This window comes from Coregonus clupeaformis, unplaced genomic scaffold (genome assembly GCF_020615455.1).
Source record: "Coregonus clupeaformis isolate EN_2021a unplaced genomic scaffold, ASM2061545v1 scaf0051, whole genome shotgun sequence".
NCBI classification, from domain to species: domain Eukaryota; kingdom Metazoa; phylum Chordata; class Actinopteri; order Salmoniformes; family Salmonidae; genus Coregonus; species Coregonus clupeaformis.
Genome location: NW_025533506.1, coordinates 146,812 through 162,212, shown reverse-complemented (window position 1 = coordinate 162,212; position 15,401 = coordinate 146,812). Strand labels below are relative to the sequence as shown.

Below are 15,401 nucleotides of genomic sequence, written 5' to 3'. Positions count from 1 at the left end.
CTTTTTCAAGAGAGGCTTTATCACTGCCACTTTTAGTGAGTTTGGTACACATCCGGTGGATAGAGAGCTGTTTATTATGTTCAACATAGGAGGGCCAAGCACAGGAAGCAGCTCCTTCAGCAGTTTAGTAGGAATAGGATCCAGTATGCAGCTTGAAGGTTTAGAGGCCATGATTATTTTCATCATTGTGTCAAGAGATATAGTACTAAAACACTTAAGTGTCTCTCCCGATCCCAGGCCCTCGCAGAGTCTGTGCAGATCCAGGACAGCTAAGCCCTGGAGGAATACGCAGATTCAAAGAGGAGTCCGTAATTTGCTTTCTAATGGTCATGATCTTTTCCTCAAAGAAGTTCATGAATTTATCACTGCTGAAGTGAAAACCATCCTCTCTTGGGGAATGCTGCTTTTTAGTTAGCTTTGCAACAGTATCAAAAAGAAATTTTGGATTGTTCTTATTTTCCTCGATTAATTTGGAAAAGTAGGATGATCGAGCAGCAGTGAGGGCTCTTCGGTACTGCACGGTACTGTCTTTCCAAGCTAGTCGGAAGACTTCCAGTTTGGTGTGGCGCCATTTCTGTTCCAATTTCCTGGAAGCTTGCTTCAAAGCTCGGGTATTTTCTGTATACCAGGGAGCTAGTTTCTTATGACAAATGTCTTTCGTTTTTAGGGGTGCAACTGCATCTAGGGTATTGCGCAGGGTTAAATTGAGTTCCTCAGTTAAGTGGTTAACTGATTTTTGTCCTCTGACGTCCTTGGGTAGGCAGAAGGAGTCTGGAAGGGCATCAATGAATTTTTGTGTTGTCTGAGAATTTATAGCACGACTTTTGATGCTCCTTGGTTGGGGTCTGAGCAGATTATTTGTTGCGATTGCAAACGTAATAAAATGGTGGTCCGATAGTCCAGGATTTTGTGGAAAAACATTAAGATCTACAACATTTATTCCATGGGACAAAACTAGGTCCAGAGTATGACTGTGGCAGTGAGTAGGTCCAGAGACATGTTGGACAAAACCCACTGAGTCGATAATGGCTCCGAAAGACTTTTGGAGTGGGTCTGTGGACTTCTCCATGTGAATATTAAAATCACCAAAAATTAGAATATGATCTGCTATGACTACAAGGTCTGATAGGAATTCAGGAAACTCAGAGAGGAACGCTGTATATGGCCCAGGAGGCCTGTAAACAGTAGCTATAAAAAGTGATTGAGTAGGCTGCATAGATTTCATGACTAGAAGCTCAAAAGATGAAAACGCCATTTTTTTTTTTGTAAATTGAAATTTGCTATCGTAAATGTTAGCAACACCTCCGCCTTTGCGGGATGCACGGGGAATATGGTCACTAGTGTAACCAGGAGGGGAGGCCTCATTTAACACAGCAAATTCATCAGGCTTAAGCCATGTTTCAGTCAGGCCAATCACATCAAGATTATGATCAGTGATTAGTTCATTGACTATGACTGCCTTTGAAGTGAGGGATCTAACATTAAGTAACCCTATTTTGAGATGTGAGGTATCACGATCTCTTTCAATAATGGCAGGAATGGAGGAGGTCTTTATCCTAATAAGATTGCTAGGGTGAACACCACCATGTTTAGTTTTGCCCAACCTAGGTCGAGGCACAGACACAGTCTCAATGGGTATGGCTGAGCTGACTACACTGACTATGCTATTGGCAGACTCCACTAAGCTGGCAGGTTGGCTAACAGCCTGCTGCCTGGCCTGCACCCTATTTCACTGTGGGGCTAGAGGAGTTAGAGCCCTATCTATGTTGGTAGATAAGAGGAGAGCACCCCTCCGGCTAGGATGGAGTCCGTCACTCCTCAGCAGGTCAGGCTTGGTCCTGTTTGTGGGTGAGTCCCAGAAAGAGGGCCAATTATCCACAAATGTTATCTTTTGGGAGGGGCAGAAAACAGTTTTCAACCAGGCGATTGAGTGCTGAGACTCTGCTGTAGAGCTCATCACTTCCCCTAACTGGGAGGGGGCCAGAGACAATTACTCGATGCCGACACATCTTTCTAGCTGATTTACACGCTGAAGCTATGTTGCACTTGGTGACCTCTGACTGTTTCATCCTAACATCGTTGGTGCCGACGTGGATAACAATATCTCTATACTCTCTACACTCGCCAGTTTTAGCTTTAGCCAGCACCATCTTTAGATTAGCCTTAACGTCGGTAGCCCTGCCCCCTGGTAAACAGTGTATGATCGCTGGGTGATTCGTTTTAAGTCTAATACTGCGGGTAATGGAGTCGCCAATGACTAGGGTTTTCAATTTGTCAGAGCTAATGGTGGGAGCCTTCGGAGTCTCAGACCCCGTAGCGGGAGGAGTAGAGACTAGAGAAGACTCAGACTCAGACTCCGACTCGCTACATAATGGGGAAAACCGGTTGAAGGTTTCTGTCGGCTGAATGAGCGACACCGGTTGAGCATTCCAACAGTATTTCCCTCCAGAAGCCATGAGAAAGTTGTCCGGCTGCGGGGACTGTGCGGGGGATTTATACTAACGTTACTGTCTGTACTTACTGGTGGCACAGACGCTGTTTCTTCCTTTCCTACACTGATATTACCCTTGCCTAACGATTGCGTCTGAAGCTGGGCTTGTAGCACAGCTATTCTCGCCGTAAGGCGAGAATTCTCCTGTATATTATGAGTACAGCGACTGCAATTAGAAGACATCATGTTAATGTTACTACTTAGCTTCGGCTGTTGAAGATGTTGATGAACCATGTCCAGATAAAGCGTCCGGAGTGAAAAAGTTGAATAAGGGAAAAAAGTTGCGATGGAAAAAAGGAAAATAACGTAAAGTTGGCAGCTAGAACGCACAGGAAAATGACTCTTCTGTCTCGGGATAACGTCCGGGGTGAAAAAGTTTAACGAAAAAAGATGAGTGAGGACAAAACTAAAAAGTTGGTAAATTTGTTGAACACAGAGATTGATTAAACGTTTATTAAAAGTAAAACGTGAATAGTTTGGCAGGTAGCCAAGTAGCAACAAACAGCAGAGCAGCACGGAGACAATGCGGAAGCGAGACGGAAGTCACGTGACAAACTCAGAGATTCGTCATAAAATAGTCATACTGCTCCCCCTATAGTCATTCCCCCCACCCCCTCAATAGTCACGCTACTCCCCCTATAGTCATTTCCCCTCAATAGTCATGCTACTATAGTCATTCCCCCTCAATAGTCATGCTGCTCCCCCTATAGTCATTCCCCCTCAATAGTCAAACTGCTCCCCCTATAGTCATTCCCCCTCAATAGTCATGCTGCTCCCCTATAGTCATTCCCCCTCAATAGTCATGCTGCTCCCCCTATAGTCATTCCCCCTCAATAGTCAAACTGCTCCCCCTATAGTCATTCCCCCCTCAATAGTCATGCTACTCCCCCTATAGTCATTCCCCCTCAATAGTCATACTGCTCCCCCTATAGTCATTCCCCCTCAATAGTCATGCTACTATAGTCATTCCCCCTCAATAGTCATGCTGCTCCCCCTATAGTCATTCCCCCTCAATAGTCATGCTGCTCCCCCTATAGTCATTCCCCCTCAATAGTCATGCTGCTCCCCCTATAGTCATTCCCCCTCAATAGTCATACTGCTCCCCTATAGTCATTCCCCCCACCCCCTCAATAGTCACGCTACTCCCCCTATAGTCATTCCCCCTCAATAGTCAAACTGCTCCCCCTATAGTCATTCCCCCTCAATAGTCATGCTACTCCCCCTATAGTCATTCCCCCTCAATAGTCATACTGCTCCCCCTATAGTCATTCCCCCTCAATAGTCATGCTACTATAGTCATTCCCCCTCAATAGTCATGCTGCTCCCCCTATAGTCATTCCCCTTCAATAGTCATGCTGCTCCCCCTATAGTCATTCCCCCTCAATAGTCATACTGCTCCCCCTATAGTCATTCCCCCGACCCCCTCAATAGTCACGCTACTCCCCCTATAGTCATTCCCCCTCAATAGCCATGCTGCTCCCCCTATAGTCATTCCCCCTCAATAGTCATGCTGCTCCCCTATAGTCATTCCCCCCTCAATAGTCATGCTACTCCCCCTATAGTCATTCCCCCTCAATAGTCATGCTGCTCCCCCTATAGTCATTCCCCCTCAATAGTCATGCTACTCCCCCTATAGTCATTCCCCCTCAATAGTCATGCTACTCCCCCTATAGTCATTCCCCCTCAATAGTCATACTGCTCCCCCTATAGTCATTCCCCCCACCCCCTCAATAGTCATGCTACTCCCCCTATAGTCATTCCCCCTCAATAGTCTTCACTCTGCCACTATATTTATATATAACCTGCAACCCTGTACATGTGACTATTAAACACTGTACCCTGTAATCACCCCTGCAACCCTGTACATGTGACTATTAACCACTGTACCCTGTAATCACCCCTGCAACCCTGTACATGTGACTATTAACCACTGTACCCTGAAATCACCCCTGCAACCCTGTACATGTGACTATTAAACACTGTACCCTGTAATCACCCCTGCAACCCTGTACATGTGACTATTAAAACACTGTACCCTGTAATCACCCCTGCAATCCTGTACATGAGACTATTAACCACTGTACCCTGTAATCACCCCTGCAACCCTGTACATGTGACTATTAAAACACTGTACCCTGTAATCACCCCTGCAACCCTGTACATGTGACTATTAAACACTGTACACTGTAATCACCCATGCAACCCTGTACATGTGACTATTAACCACTGTACCCTGTAATCACCCCTGCAACCCTGTACATGTGACTATTAACCACTGTACCCTGTAATCACCCCTGCAACCCTGTACATGAGACTATTAAACACTGTACCCTGTAATCACCCCTGCAACCCTGTACATGTGACTATTAACCACTGTACCCTGTAATCACCCCTGTAACCCTGTACATGAGACTATTAAACACTGTACCCTGTAATCACCCCTGCAACCCTGTACATGTGACTATTAACCACTGTACCCTGTAATCACCCCTGTAACCCTGTACATGAGACTATTAAACACTGTACCCTGTAATCACCCCTGCAACCCTGTACATGTGACTATTAACCACTGTACCCTGTAATCACCCCTGCAACCCTGTACATGTCACTATTAAACACTGTACCCTGTAATCACCCCTGCAACCCTGTACATGTGACTATTAACCACTGTACCCTGTAATCACCCCTGCAACCCTGTACATGAGACTATTAACCACTGTACCCTGTAATCACCCCTGCAACCCTGTACATGTGACTATTAACCACTGTACCCTGTAATCACCCCTGCAACCCTGTACATGAGACTATTAACCACTGTACCCTGTAATCACCCCTGCAACCCTGTACATGAGACTATTAACCACTGTACCCTGTAATCACCCCTGCAACCCTGTACATGAGACTATTAACCACTGTACCCTGTAATCACCCCTGCAACCCTGTACATGAGACTATTAACCACTGTACCCTGTAATCACCCCTGCAACCCTGTACATGTGACTATTAACCACTGTACCCTGTAATCACCCCTGCAACCCTGTACATGTGACTATTAACCACTGTACCCTGTAATCACCCCTGCAACCCTGTACATGAGACTATTAACCACTGTACCCTGTAATCACCCCTGCAACCCTGTACATGAGACTATTAACCACTGTACCCTGTAATCACCCCTGCAACCCTGTACATGAGACTATTGACCACTGTACCCTGTAATCACCCCTGCAACCCTGTACATGTGACTATTAAAACACTGTACCCTGTAATCACCCCTGCAACCCTGTACATGTGACTATTAACCACTGTACCCTGTAATCACCCCTGCAACCCTGTACATGTGACTATTAAAACACTGTACCCTGTAATCACCCCTGTAACCCTGTACATGAGACTATTAAACACTGTACCCTGTAATCACCCCTGCAACCCTGTACATTAGACTATTAACCACTGTACCCTGTAATCACTCCAGGAAGAGATTGACTCAACCATGACAGCCTCGGACATGATTCTCTGTAAAACTAACTGTATAAATGCTGTGTAAATGAGAGTTCAGTCCAGTAAACTTAATGAATGAACTCAGAGACCCAGAGAGCTGTTTATTCAGCAGGCCTAATGTTATACACAGACCACTAGAGAGGTCAGTGGTAGACAGAGTAAACTGATGCTGTCCACATGTAGTGTTGCTCATGGTGTGTTGCTCATGGTGTGTTGCTCATGGTGTGTTGCTCATAGTGTGTTGCTCATGGTGTGTTGCTCATGGTGTGTTGCTCATGGTGTGTTGCTCATGGTGTGTTGCTCATGGTGTGTTGCTCATGGTGTGTTGCTCATGGTGTGTTGCTCATGGTGTGTTGCTCATGGTGTGTTGCTCATGGTGTGTTGCTCATGGTGTGTTGCTCATGGTGTGTTGCTCATGGTGTGTTGCTCATGGTGTCTGTCTGTGTGATCCTGTTCTTCTATCCTCATGGGGACATGAAATCTCCACAAGGATAGTAAAACAGGGGAAATCATCCCTTGTGGGGTCATTTCCCACCTTCCAAAGGCTATTTCAAGCTTAGGGGTTGGGTTTAGGAGTTAGGTTTAGGGAAACAATTATTTTGAATGGAAAACAATTTTAGGTCCCCAAGAGGATAGAAAAACAAGTGTGTCAAATGTAATTAAATATTATTTGTCACATACACGTGTTTAGCAGATGTTATTGCGGGTGTAGTGAAATGCTTGTGCTTCTAGCTCCGACAGTGCAGTAATATCTAACAAGTAATATCTAACAATTTCACAACATATACCCAATACACACAAATCTAGTAAGGAATGGAATTTAAGAATATATACATACAGTGGGGAAAAAAAGTATTTAGTCAGCCACCAATTGTGCAAGTTCTCCCACTTAAAAAGATGAGAGAGGCCTGTAATTTTCATCATAGGTACACGTCAACTATGACAGACAAAATGAGAAAAATAAATCCAGAAAATCACATTGTAGGATTTTTAATGAATTTATTTGCAAATTATGGTGGAAAATAAGTATTTGGTCAATAACAAAAGTTTCTCAATACTTTGTTATATACCCTTTGTTGGCAATGACACAGGTCAAACGTTTTCTGTAAGTCTTCACAAGGTTTTCACACACTGTTGCTGGTATTTTGGCCCATTCCTCCATGCAGATCTCCTCTAGAGCAGTGATGTTTTGGGGCTGTCGCTGGGCAACACAGACTTTCAACTCCCTCCAAAGATTTTCTATGGGGTTGAGATCTGGAGACTGGCTAGGCCACTCCAGGACCTTGAAATGCTTCTTACGAAGCCACTCCTTCGTTGCCCGGGCGGTGTGTTTGGGATCATTGTCATGCTGAAAGACCCAGCCACGTTTCATCTTCAATGCCCTTGCTGATGGAAGGAGGTTTTCACTCAAAATCTCACGATACATGGCCCCATTCATTCTTTCCTTTACACGGATCAGTCGTCCTGGTCCCTTTGCAGAAAAACAGCCCCAAAGCATGATCTTTCCACCCCCATGCTTCACAGTAGGTATGGTGTTCTTTGGATGCAACTCAGCATTCTTTGTCCTCCAAACACGACGAGTTGAGTTTTTACCAAAAAGTTCTATTTTGGTTTCATCTGACCATATGACATTCTCCCAATCCTCTTCTGGATCATCCAAATGCACTCTAGCAAACTTCAGACGGGCCTGGTCATGTACTGGCTTAAGCAGGGGGACACGTCTGGCACTGCAGGATTTGAGTCCCTGGCGGCGTAGTGTGTTACTGATGGTATGCTTTTTTACTTTGGTCCCAGCTCTCTGCAGGTCATTCACTAGGTCCCCCTGTGTGGTTCTGGGATTTTTGCTCACCGTTCTTGTGATCATTTTGACCCCACGGGGTGAGATCTTGCATGGAGCCCCAGATCGAGGGAGATTATCAGTGGTCTTGTATGTCTTCCATTTCCTAATAATTGCTCCCACAGTTGATTTCTTCAAACCAAGCTGCTTACCTATTGCAGATTCAGTCTTCCCAGCCTGGTGCAGGTCTACACTTTTGTTTCTGGTGTCCTTTGACAGCTCTTTGGTCTTGGCCATAGTGGAGTTTGGAGTGTGACTGTTTGAGGTTATGGACAGGTGTCTTTTATACTGATAACAAGTTCAAACAGGTGCCATTAATACAGGTAACGAGTGGAGGACAGAGGAGCCTCTTAAAGAAGAAGTGACAGGTCTGTGAGAGCCAGAAATCTTGCTTGTTTGTAGGTGACCAAATACTTATTTTCCACCATAATTTGCAAATAAATTCATTAAAAATCCTACAATGTGATTTTCTGGATTTTTTTCTCTCAATTTGTCTGTCATAGTTGACGTGTACCTATGATGAAAATTACAGGCCTCTCATCTTTTTAAGTGGGAGAACTTGCACAATTGGTGGCTGACTAAATACTTTTTTCCCCACTGTATATGGACAAGCAATGACAGAGCGGCATGGACTAAGATACAGTAGAATAGTATAGAATACAGTATATACATATGAGATGAGTAGTGCAAGATATGTAAACATTATTAAAGTGACTAGTGTTCCATTTCTTAAAGTGGCCAGTGATTTCAACAGGCAGCAGCAGCCTCTAATGTGCTAGTGATGGCTATTTAACGGTCTGATGGCAGCCTCTAATGTGCTAGTGATGGCTATGTAACGGTCTGATGGCAGCCTCTAATGTGCTAGTGATGGCTATGTAACGGTCTGATGGCAGCCTCTAATGTGCTAGTGATGGCTATGTAATGGTCTGATGGCAGCCTCTAATGTGCTAGTGATGGCTATGTAACGGTCTGATAGCAGCCTCTAATGTGCTAGTGATGGCTATGTAACGGTCTGATGGCAGCCTCTAATGTGCTAGTGATGGCTATGTAACGGTCTGATCGGGTGCTGTATGTCTTAGAGGGCGGGTAGTGATGTCAACAGGCAGCAGCAGACTCTAATGTGCTAGTGTGTGTGTTGGTATTTTCCAGGTTTGTTGTTGCAATGTCCTGTGATAGCTGGCTGCAATATCAGTACCATGCATCATGCTGATGCCATCACACTGACAACATTGATAATAAGCAGCTCTAGGCAGACTGCAGTCTCCCTGTGAAGGTATTGACATAGAACTTTTCTAACTAAAGTGTACAAGATATCACAGTGGTGAGAAGTAAGCACATACCTTCCATTATGTCCAGAGGTTGAGGATGTCTGGGGCATTCTGACGGGAGTGGAACATGGCACCACCTCCACCCCTTCCTCCTGTTTTTCTCCATTGTTTGGAGTCACCGTTTCCTGCGGCGGACCTCCTGTCTGTAGCGCTGCTCCTGGTGCGGCCTCCTCGCCATTTTCCAATGAAGGTCCTGTGCTGCTGTTTTGCAGTTCTTCCTCTCCTCCTGACACTCCCGAAGACGAAGGGCTCGGAGTGGCCCTGATATCGCCTCCCAGGCTCTCATAAATCCTGGGTGTGTCCGTGTCTAGGTCTGGGCTAACGTTTTCACCCGCAGCCTTCAGCACTACCTCACCCTCGGTCATATCTGTAGCCATCACAGCTGATCTGCCGCTTCCTTTCAAACAGAGGCTCTTGGACAAAAGAGACTAGATCAAATGCTTCAAAGACGTTTCAAACCTCAAAGCAACAGTTTAGTTTTAGGAATATGAGATTCTTCCTGGTTTGTTAGCTGATAGCTCTAGTAGTAGCTAAATACTAAAAAAAGTCATACATTTACAATTGTTTTCTTTGAAGTTAATTTGTTAAACTGAGTGAGCCCCGTATAAAGAAACAACGTAACTAGGTTAGCTAACTTACTAGCTAACTTTAGCTAACAACCAGCTAGCCACTTGTTTAGCTAACCCGCTAGCCACCAGTAGGACTTGGCTTTGTAGCCGAGCAGTGCGTAGTCAACTGTTCCCTTTCCTTCCGTCCTCCGGTGGACTCCAGCTAAAGCTAATGCTAACCACAATGCTAGCTAGTTAGCCAACTGTCATTAGCAAGCGCCAACTTAGATCAAGTGCATTTGCCGATGTCTTGCAAGCCATGAAGACAGAATCAAACACATTCAATCGCTTTCCGTTAGTCATTTAGCATGATAAACTTTGACTTCCGACCGTTCATAATGAATCTTTACTCTTTTCGTTCAATCTGTCACTGTTGTTCTCCTCTCCCCGTTATTAAAGGTACACGTCTTCATCTCCCTCTCCCCCCTCAGAACTGCCAAGTTCTCAGACAATGCCCTCTGTTGGTTACGGCCAGTGTTTCACTAAACTCCCAGAGTAGGCTACCCCTGCCAGGTCCAATTATTTGACGGATTCAATGTACATTTGTTTTATTTTAGTCAAATAGTAGACGCTCTAAGAGTAAGAGTTATAACACCCATGAAAACTTGCGGTCAAACTCGAAAATGGTTCCAATCGTTTTTCCACCATTAATTTCTCCCATTGGGGAGTTTTAGAAACACTTCCATGTATGTTTTGCTATTTTGATTTCTGAGTCAAAACATAGAATGGAAAAACGACTAATTTTTCCTGCAGGAGTCCTGCAGGAAATCCCACAGGATTTCCGTGATCATTTTCCTGTGGGACAACCATCGGGATTCCTGCAGGAATGGTTTTGCAGGACCAATCCTGCAGGAATAATGGTTTTGCTGGACCAATCCTGCAGGAATTGTAAGAATCCTTCCCATGGGGTATGAAAATTAAAAAGAATAATGTATGCACTAACTGTAAGTCGCTCTGGATAAGAGAGTCTGCTAAATGACGTAAATGTAAATGTCCTGCAAAACCATTTCTGCAGGGACTTTCTGCAGGAATTATGTGCAAAACCATTTCTGCAGGAATGGTTTTACACATAATTCCTGCAGAAAGTCCCTCAGAAATTAGTTTATACGATTCCTGCAGGAATGGTTTTTCAGGACCAATTCTGCAGGAGTCTTACTGTTCATACAGGAATCCTACACATAATACGTGCATTCTGATCATGTTTCTCGTAGGACTAACCTACAGGAGCAATACTGCACAATAATTGTATTTCTGCAGGATTCAAACTCAAATGTGTCCACTTCCACCAAGGATCATATCACCTCTACCTTACCTGACACCCTAGACCCACTTCAATTTGCATACCGCCCCAATAGATCCACAGACGATGCAATCGCCATCACACTGCACACTGCCCTATCCCATCTGGACAAGAGGAATACATATGTAAGAATACTGTTCATTGACTATAGCTCAGCATTCAACACCATAGTACCCTCCAAGCTCATCATTAAGCTCGGGGCCCTGGATCTGAACCCCGCCCTGTGCAACTGGGTCCTGGACTTCCTGACGGACTGCCCCCAGGTGGTGAAGGTAGGAAACAACACCTCCACTTCGCTGATCCTCAACACAGGGGCCCCACAAGGGTGTGTGCTCAGCCCCCTCCTGTACTCCCTGTTCACCCATGACTGCGTGGCCATGCACGCCCCCAACTCAATCATCAAGTTTGCAGACGACACAACAGTAGTAGGCCTGATTACCAACAATGACGAGACAGCCTTCAGGGAGGAGGTCAGGGCCCTGGCCGAGTGGTCCCAGGAAAATAACCTCTCCCTCAACGTCAACAAAACAAAGGAGATGATCGTGGACTTCAGGAAACAGCAGAGGGTGCACCCCCCTATCCACATCGATGGGGCCTGTGGTGGAGAAGGTGAAAAGCTTCAAGTTCCTTGGCGTACACCTCACTGGCAATCTGAAATGATCCACCCACGCAGACAGTGTGGTGAAGAAGGCGCCTAAGACCCTCACAAACTTTTACAGATGCACAATTGAGAGCATCCTGTCGGGCTGTATCACCGCCTGATATGGCAACTGCACTGCCCGCAACAGCAGGGCTCTCCAGAGGGTGGTGCTGTCACGCTCGTTATGAGATGCGGACCAAGGCGCAGCGTGATAATATCTCCCTAAACCTCCATAACTTGCTACATTTGCACACACTGTATATATATTTTCTGTAGTATTTTTTACTTTATGTTTTGTTTACCCCATATGTAACTCTGTGTTGTTGTTTTTATCGCACTGCTTTGCTTTATCTTGGCCAGGTCGCAGTTGTAAATGAGAACTTTTTCTCAACTGGCTTACCTGGTTAAATAAAGGTTAAATAAAAAAATAAAAATAAATCATTTGTATTCAAGCTAAAATATAGGCAATCCAAATAGTGTCCATAATAAACAAATATTTTCATGATGAGAGTTAATGTATTCTGAACCTGAGCTTGAAGTGTGCAGAGCTGGTTTTGATGATGTTGTGGGAGAACCTCATGTACCACTGGTAATGTAATGAACTAAACATCTGAAGTATGAAAAATCACTGGTAATGTAATGAACTAAACATCTGAAGTATGAAATATCACTGGTAATGTAATGAACTAAACATCTGAAGTATGAAATATCACTGGTAATGTAATGAACTAAACATCTGAAGTATGAAATATCACTGGTAATGTAATGAACTAAACATCTGAAGTATGAAATATCACTGGTAATGTAATGAACTAAACATCTGAAGTATGAAAAATCACTGGTAATGTAATGAACTAAACATCTGAAGTATGAAAAATCACTGGTAATGTAATGAACTAAACATCTGAAGTATGAAATATCACTGGTAATGTAATGAACTAAACATCTGAAGTATGAAATATCACTGGTAATGTAATGAACTAAACATCTGAAGTATGAAAAATCACTGGTAATGTGTAGACTCACTGTGTGGAATACTGTACCCTACCGTGATGAGTCAGTATCTCTCTAACCCTGCTGTACCCTACCGTGATTAGACAATATCTCCCTAACCCTGCTGTACCCTACCGTGATGAGTCAGTATCTCTCTAACCCTGCTGTACCCTACCGTGCTGAGACAATATCTCTCTAACCCTGCTGTACCCTACCGTGCTGAGACAATATCTCTCTAACCCTGCTGTACCCTACCGTGATTAGACAATATCTCCCTAACCCTGCTGTACCCTACCGTGATGAGTCAGTATCTCTCTAACCCTGCTGTACCCTACCGTGCTGAGTCAGTATCTCTCTAACCCTGCTGTACCCTACCGTGATTAGACAGTATCTCTCTAACCCTGCTGTACCCTACCGTGATTAGACAGTATCTCTCTAACCCTGCTGTACCCTACCGTGATTAGACAGTATCTCTCTAACCCTGCTGTACCCTACCGTGATTAGACAGTATCTCTCTAACCCTGCTGTACCCTACCGTGATTAGACAGTATCTCTCTAACCCTGCTGTACCCTACCGTGATTAGACAGTATCTCTCTAACCCTGCTGTACCCTACCGTGATTAGACAGTATCTCTCTAACCCTGCTGTACCCTACCGTGATTAGACAGTATCTCTCTAACCCTGCTGTACCCTACCGTGCTGAGTCAGTATCTCTCTAACCCTGCTGTACCCTACCGTGATGAGTCAGTATCTCTCTAACCCTGCTGTACCCTACCGTGATGAGTCAGTATCTCTCTAACCCTGCTGTACCCTACCGTGATTAGACAGTATCTCTCTAACCCTGCTGTACCCTACCGTGATGAGACAGTATCTCTCTAACCCTGCTGTACCCTACCGTGATGAGTCAGTATCTCTCTAACCCTGTTGTACCCTACCGTGATTAGACAATATCTCCCTAACCCTGCTGTACCCTACCGTGATGAGTCAGTATCTCTCTAACCCTGCTGTACCCTACCATGCTGAGACAGTATCTCTCTAACCCTGCTGTACCCTACCGTGATTAGACAGTATCTCTCTAACCCTGCTGTACCCTACCGTGATTAGACAGTATCTCTCTAACCCTGCTGTACCCTACCGTGATTAGACAGTATCTCTCTAACCCTGCTGTACCCTACCGTGATTAGACAGTATCTCTCTAACCCTGCTGTACCCTACCGTGATTAGACAGTATCTCTCTAACCCTGCTGTACCCTACCGTGATTAGACAGTATCTCTCTAACCCTGCTGTACCCTACCGTGATTAGACAGTATCTCTCTAACCCTGCTGTACCCTACCGTGATTAGACAGTATCTCCCTAACCCTGCTGTACCCTACCGTGATTAGACAGTATCTCTCTAACCCTGCTGTACCCTACCGTGATTAGACAGTATCTCTCTAACCCTGCTGTACCCTACCGTGATTAGTCAGTATCTCTCTAACCCTGCTGTACCCTACCGTGCTGAGTCAGTATCTCTCTAACCCTGCTGTACCCTACCGTGATTAGACAGTATCTCTCTAACCCTGCTGTACCCTACCGTGCTGAGTCAGTATCTCTCTAACCCTGCTGTACCCTACCGTGATTAGACAATATCTCTCTAACCCTGCTGTACCCTACCGTGCTGAGTCAGTATCTCTCTAACCCTGCTGTACCCTACCGTGATTAGACAGTATCTCTCTAACCCTGCTGTACCCTACCGTGATTAGACAGTATCTCTCTAACCCTGCTGTACCCTACCGTGCTGAGACAGTATCTCTCTAACCCTGCTGTACCCTACCGTGATGAGTCAGTATCTCTCTAACCCTGCTGTACCCTACCGTGATTAGACAGTATCTCTCTAACCCTGCTGTACCCTACCGTGATTAGACAGTATCTCTCTAACCCTGCTGTACCCTACCGTGCTGAGTCAGTATCTCTCTAACCCTGCTGTACCCTACCGTGATGAGTCAGTATCTCTCTAACTGCTGTACCCTACCGTGATTAGACAGTATCTCTCTAACCCTGCTGTACCCTACCGTGATTAGACAATATCTCCCTAACCCTGCTGTACCCTACCGTGCTGAGTCAGTATCTCTCTAACCCTGCTGTACCCTACCGTGATTAGACAGTATCTCTCTAACCCTGCTGTACCCTACCGTGCTGAGTCAGTATCTCTCTAACCCTGCTGTACCCTACCGTGCTGAGACAATATCTCTCTAACCCTGCTGTACCCTACCGTGCTGAGTCAGTATCTCTCTAACCCTGCTGTACCCTACCGTGATTAGTCAGTATCTCTCTAACCCTGCTGTACCCTACCGTGCTGAGACAGTATCTCTCTAACCCTGCTGTACCCTACCGTGATTAGACAGTATCTCTCTAACCCTGCTGTACCCTACCGTGATTAGACAGTATCTCTCTAACCCTGCTGTACCCTACCGTGATTAGACAGTATCTCTCTAACCCTGCTGTACCCTACCGTGCTGAGTCAGTATCTCTCTAACCCTGCTGTACCCTACCGTGCTGAGTCAGTATCTCTCTAACCCTGCTGTACCCTACCGTGATTAGACAGTATCTCTCTAACCCTGCTGTACCCTACCGTGATTAGACAGTATCTCTTTAACCCTGCTGTACCCTACCGTGCTGAGACAGTATCTCTCTAACCCTGTTGTACCCTACCGTGATTAGA

At 45.2% G+C, this 15,401-nt stretch overlaps 1 protein-coding gene across 3 annotated transcripts in view; it reads right to left on the bottom strand.

Moving 5' to 3' along the window:
• The window catches only part of bnip2 (BCL2 interacting protein 2), a 109,047-nt gene extending 98,806 nt beyond the window's left edge, over positions 1-10,241 (bottom strand). The window contains exon 1 of one of the 3 annotated variants that reach the window (XM_045212780.1): positions 9,170-10,241. In XM_045212780.1, coding sequence (XP_045068715.1) covers positions 9,170-9,534 — 365 coding nt within the window. In that variant the 5' untranslated portion in view covers positions 9,535-10,241. The remainder of the gene's footprint in view (positions 1-9,169) is intronic. The other 2 variants (XM_045212779.1, XM_045212781.1) reach the window with 2 other exon arrangements.
• Between the last annotated feature and the right edge of the window lie 5,160 nt (positions 10,242-15,401).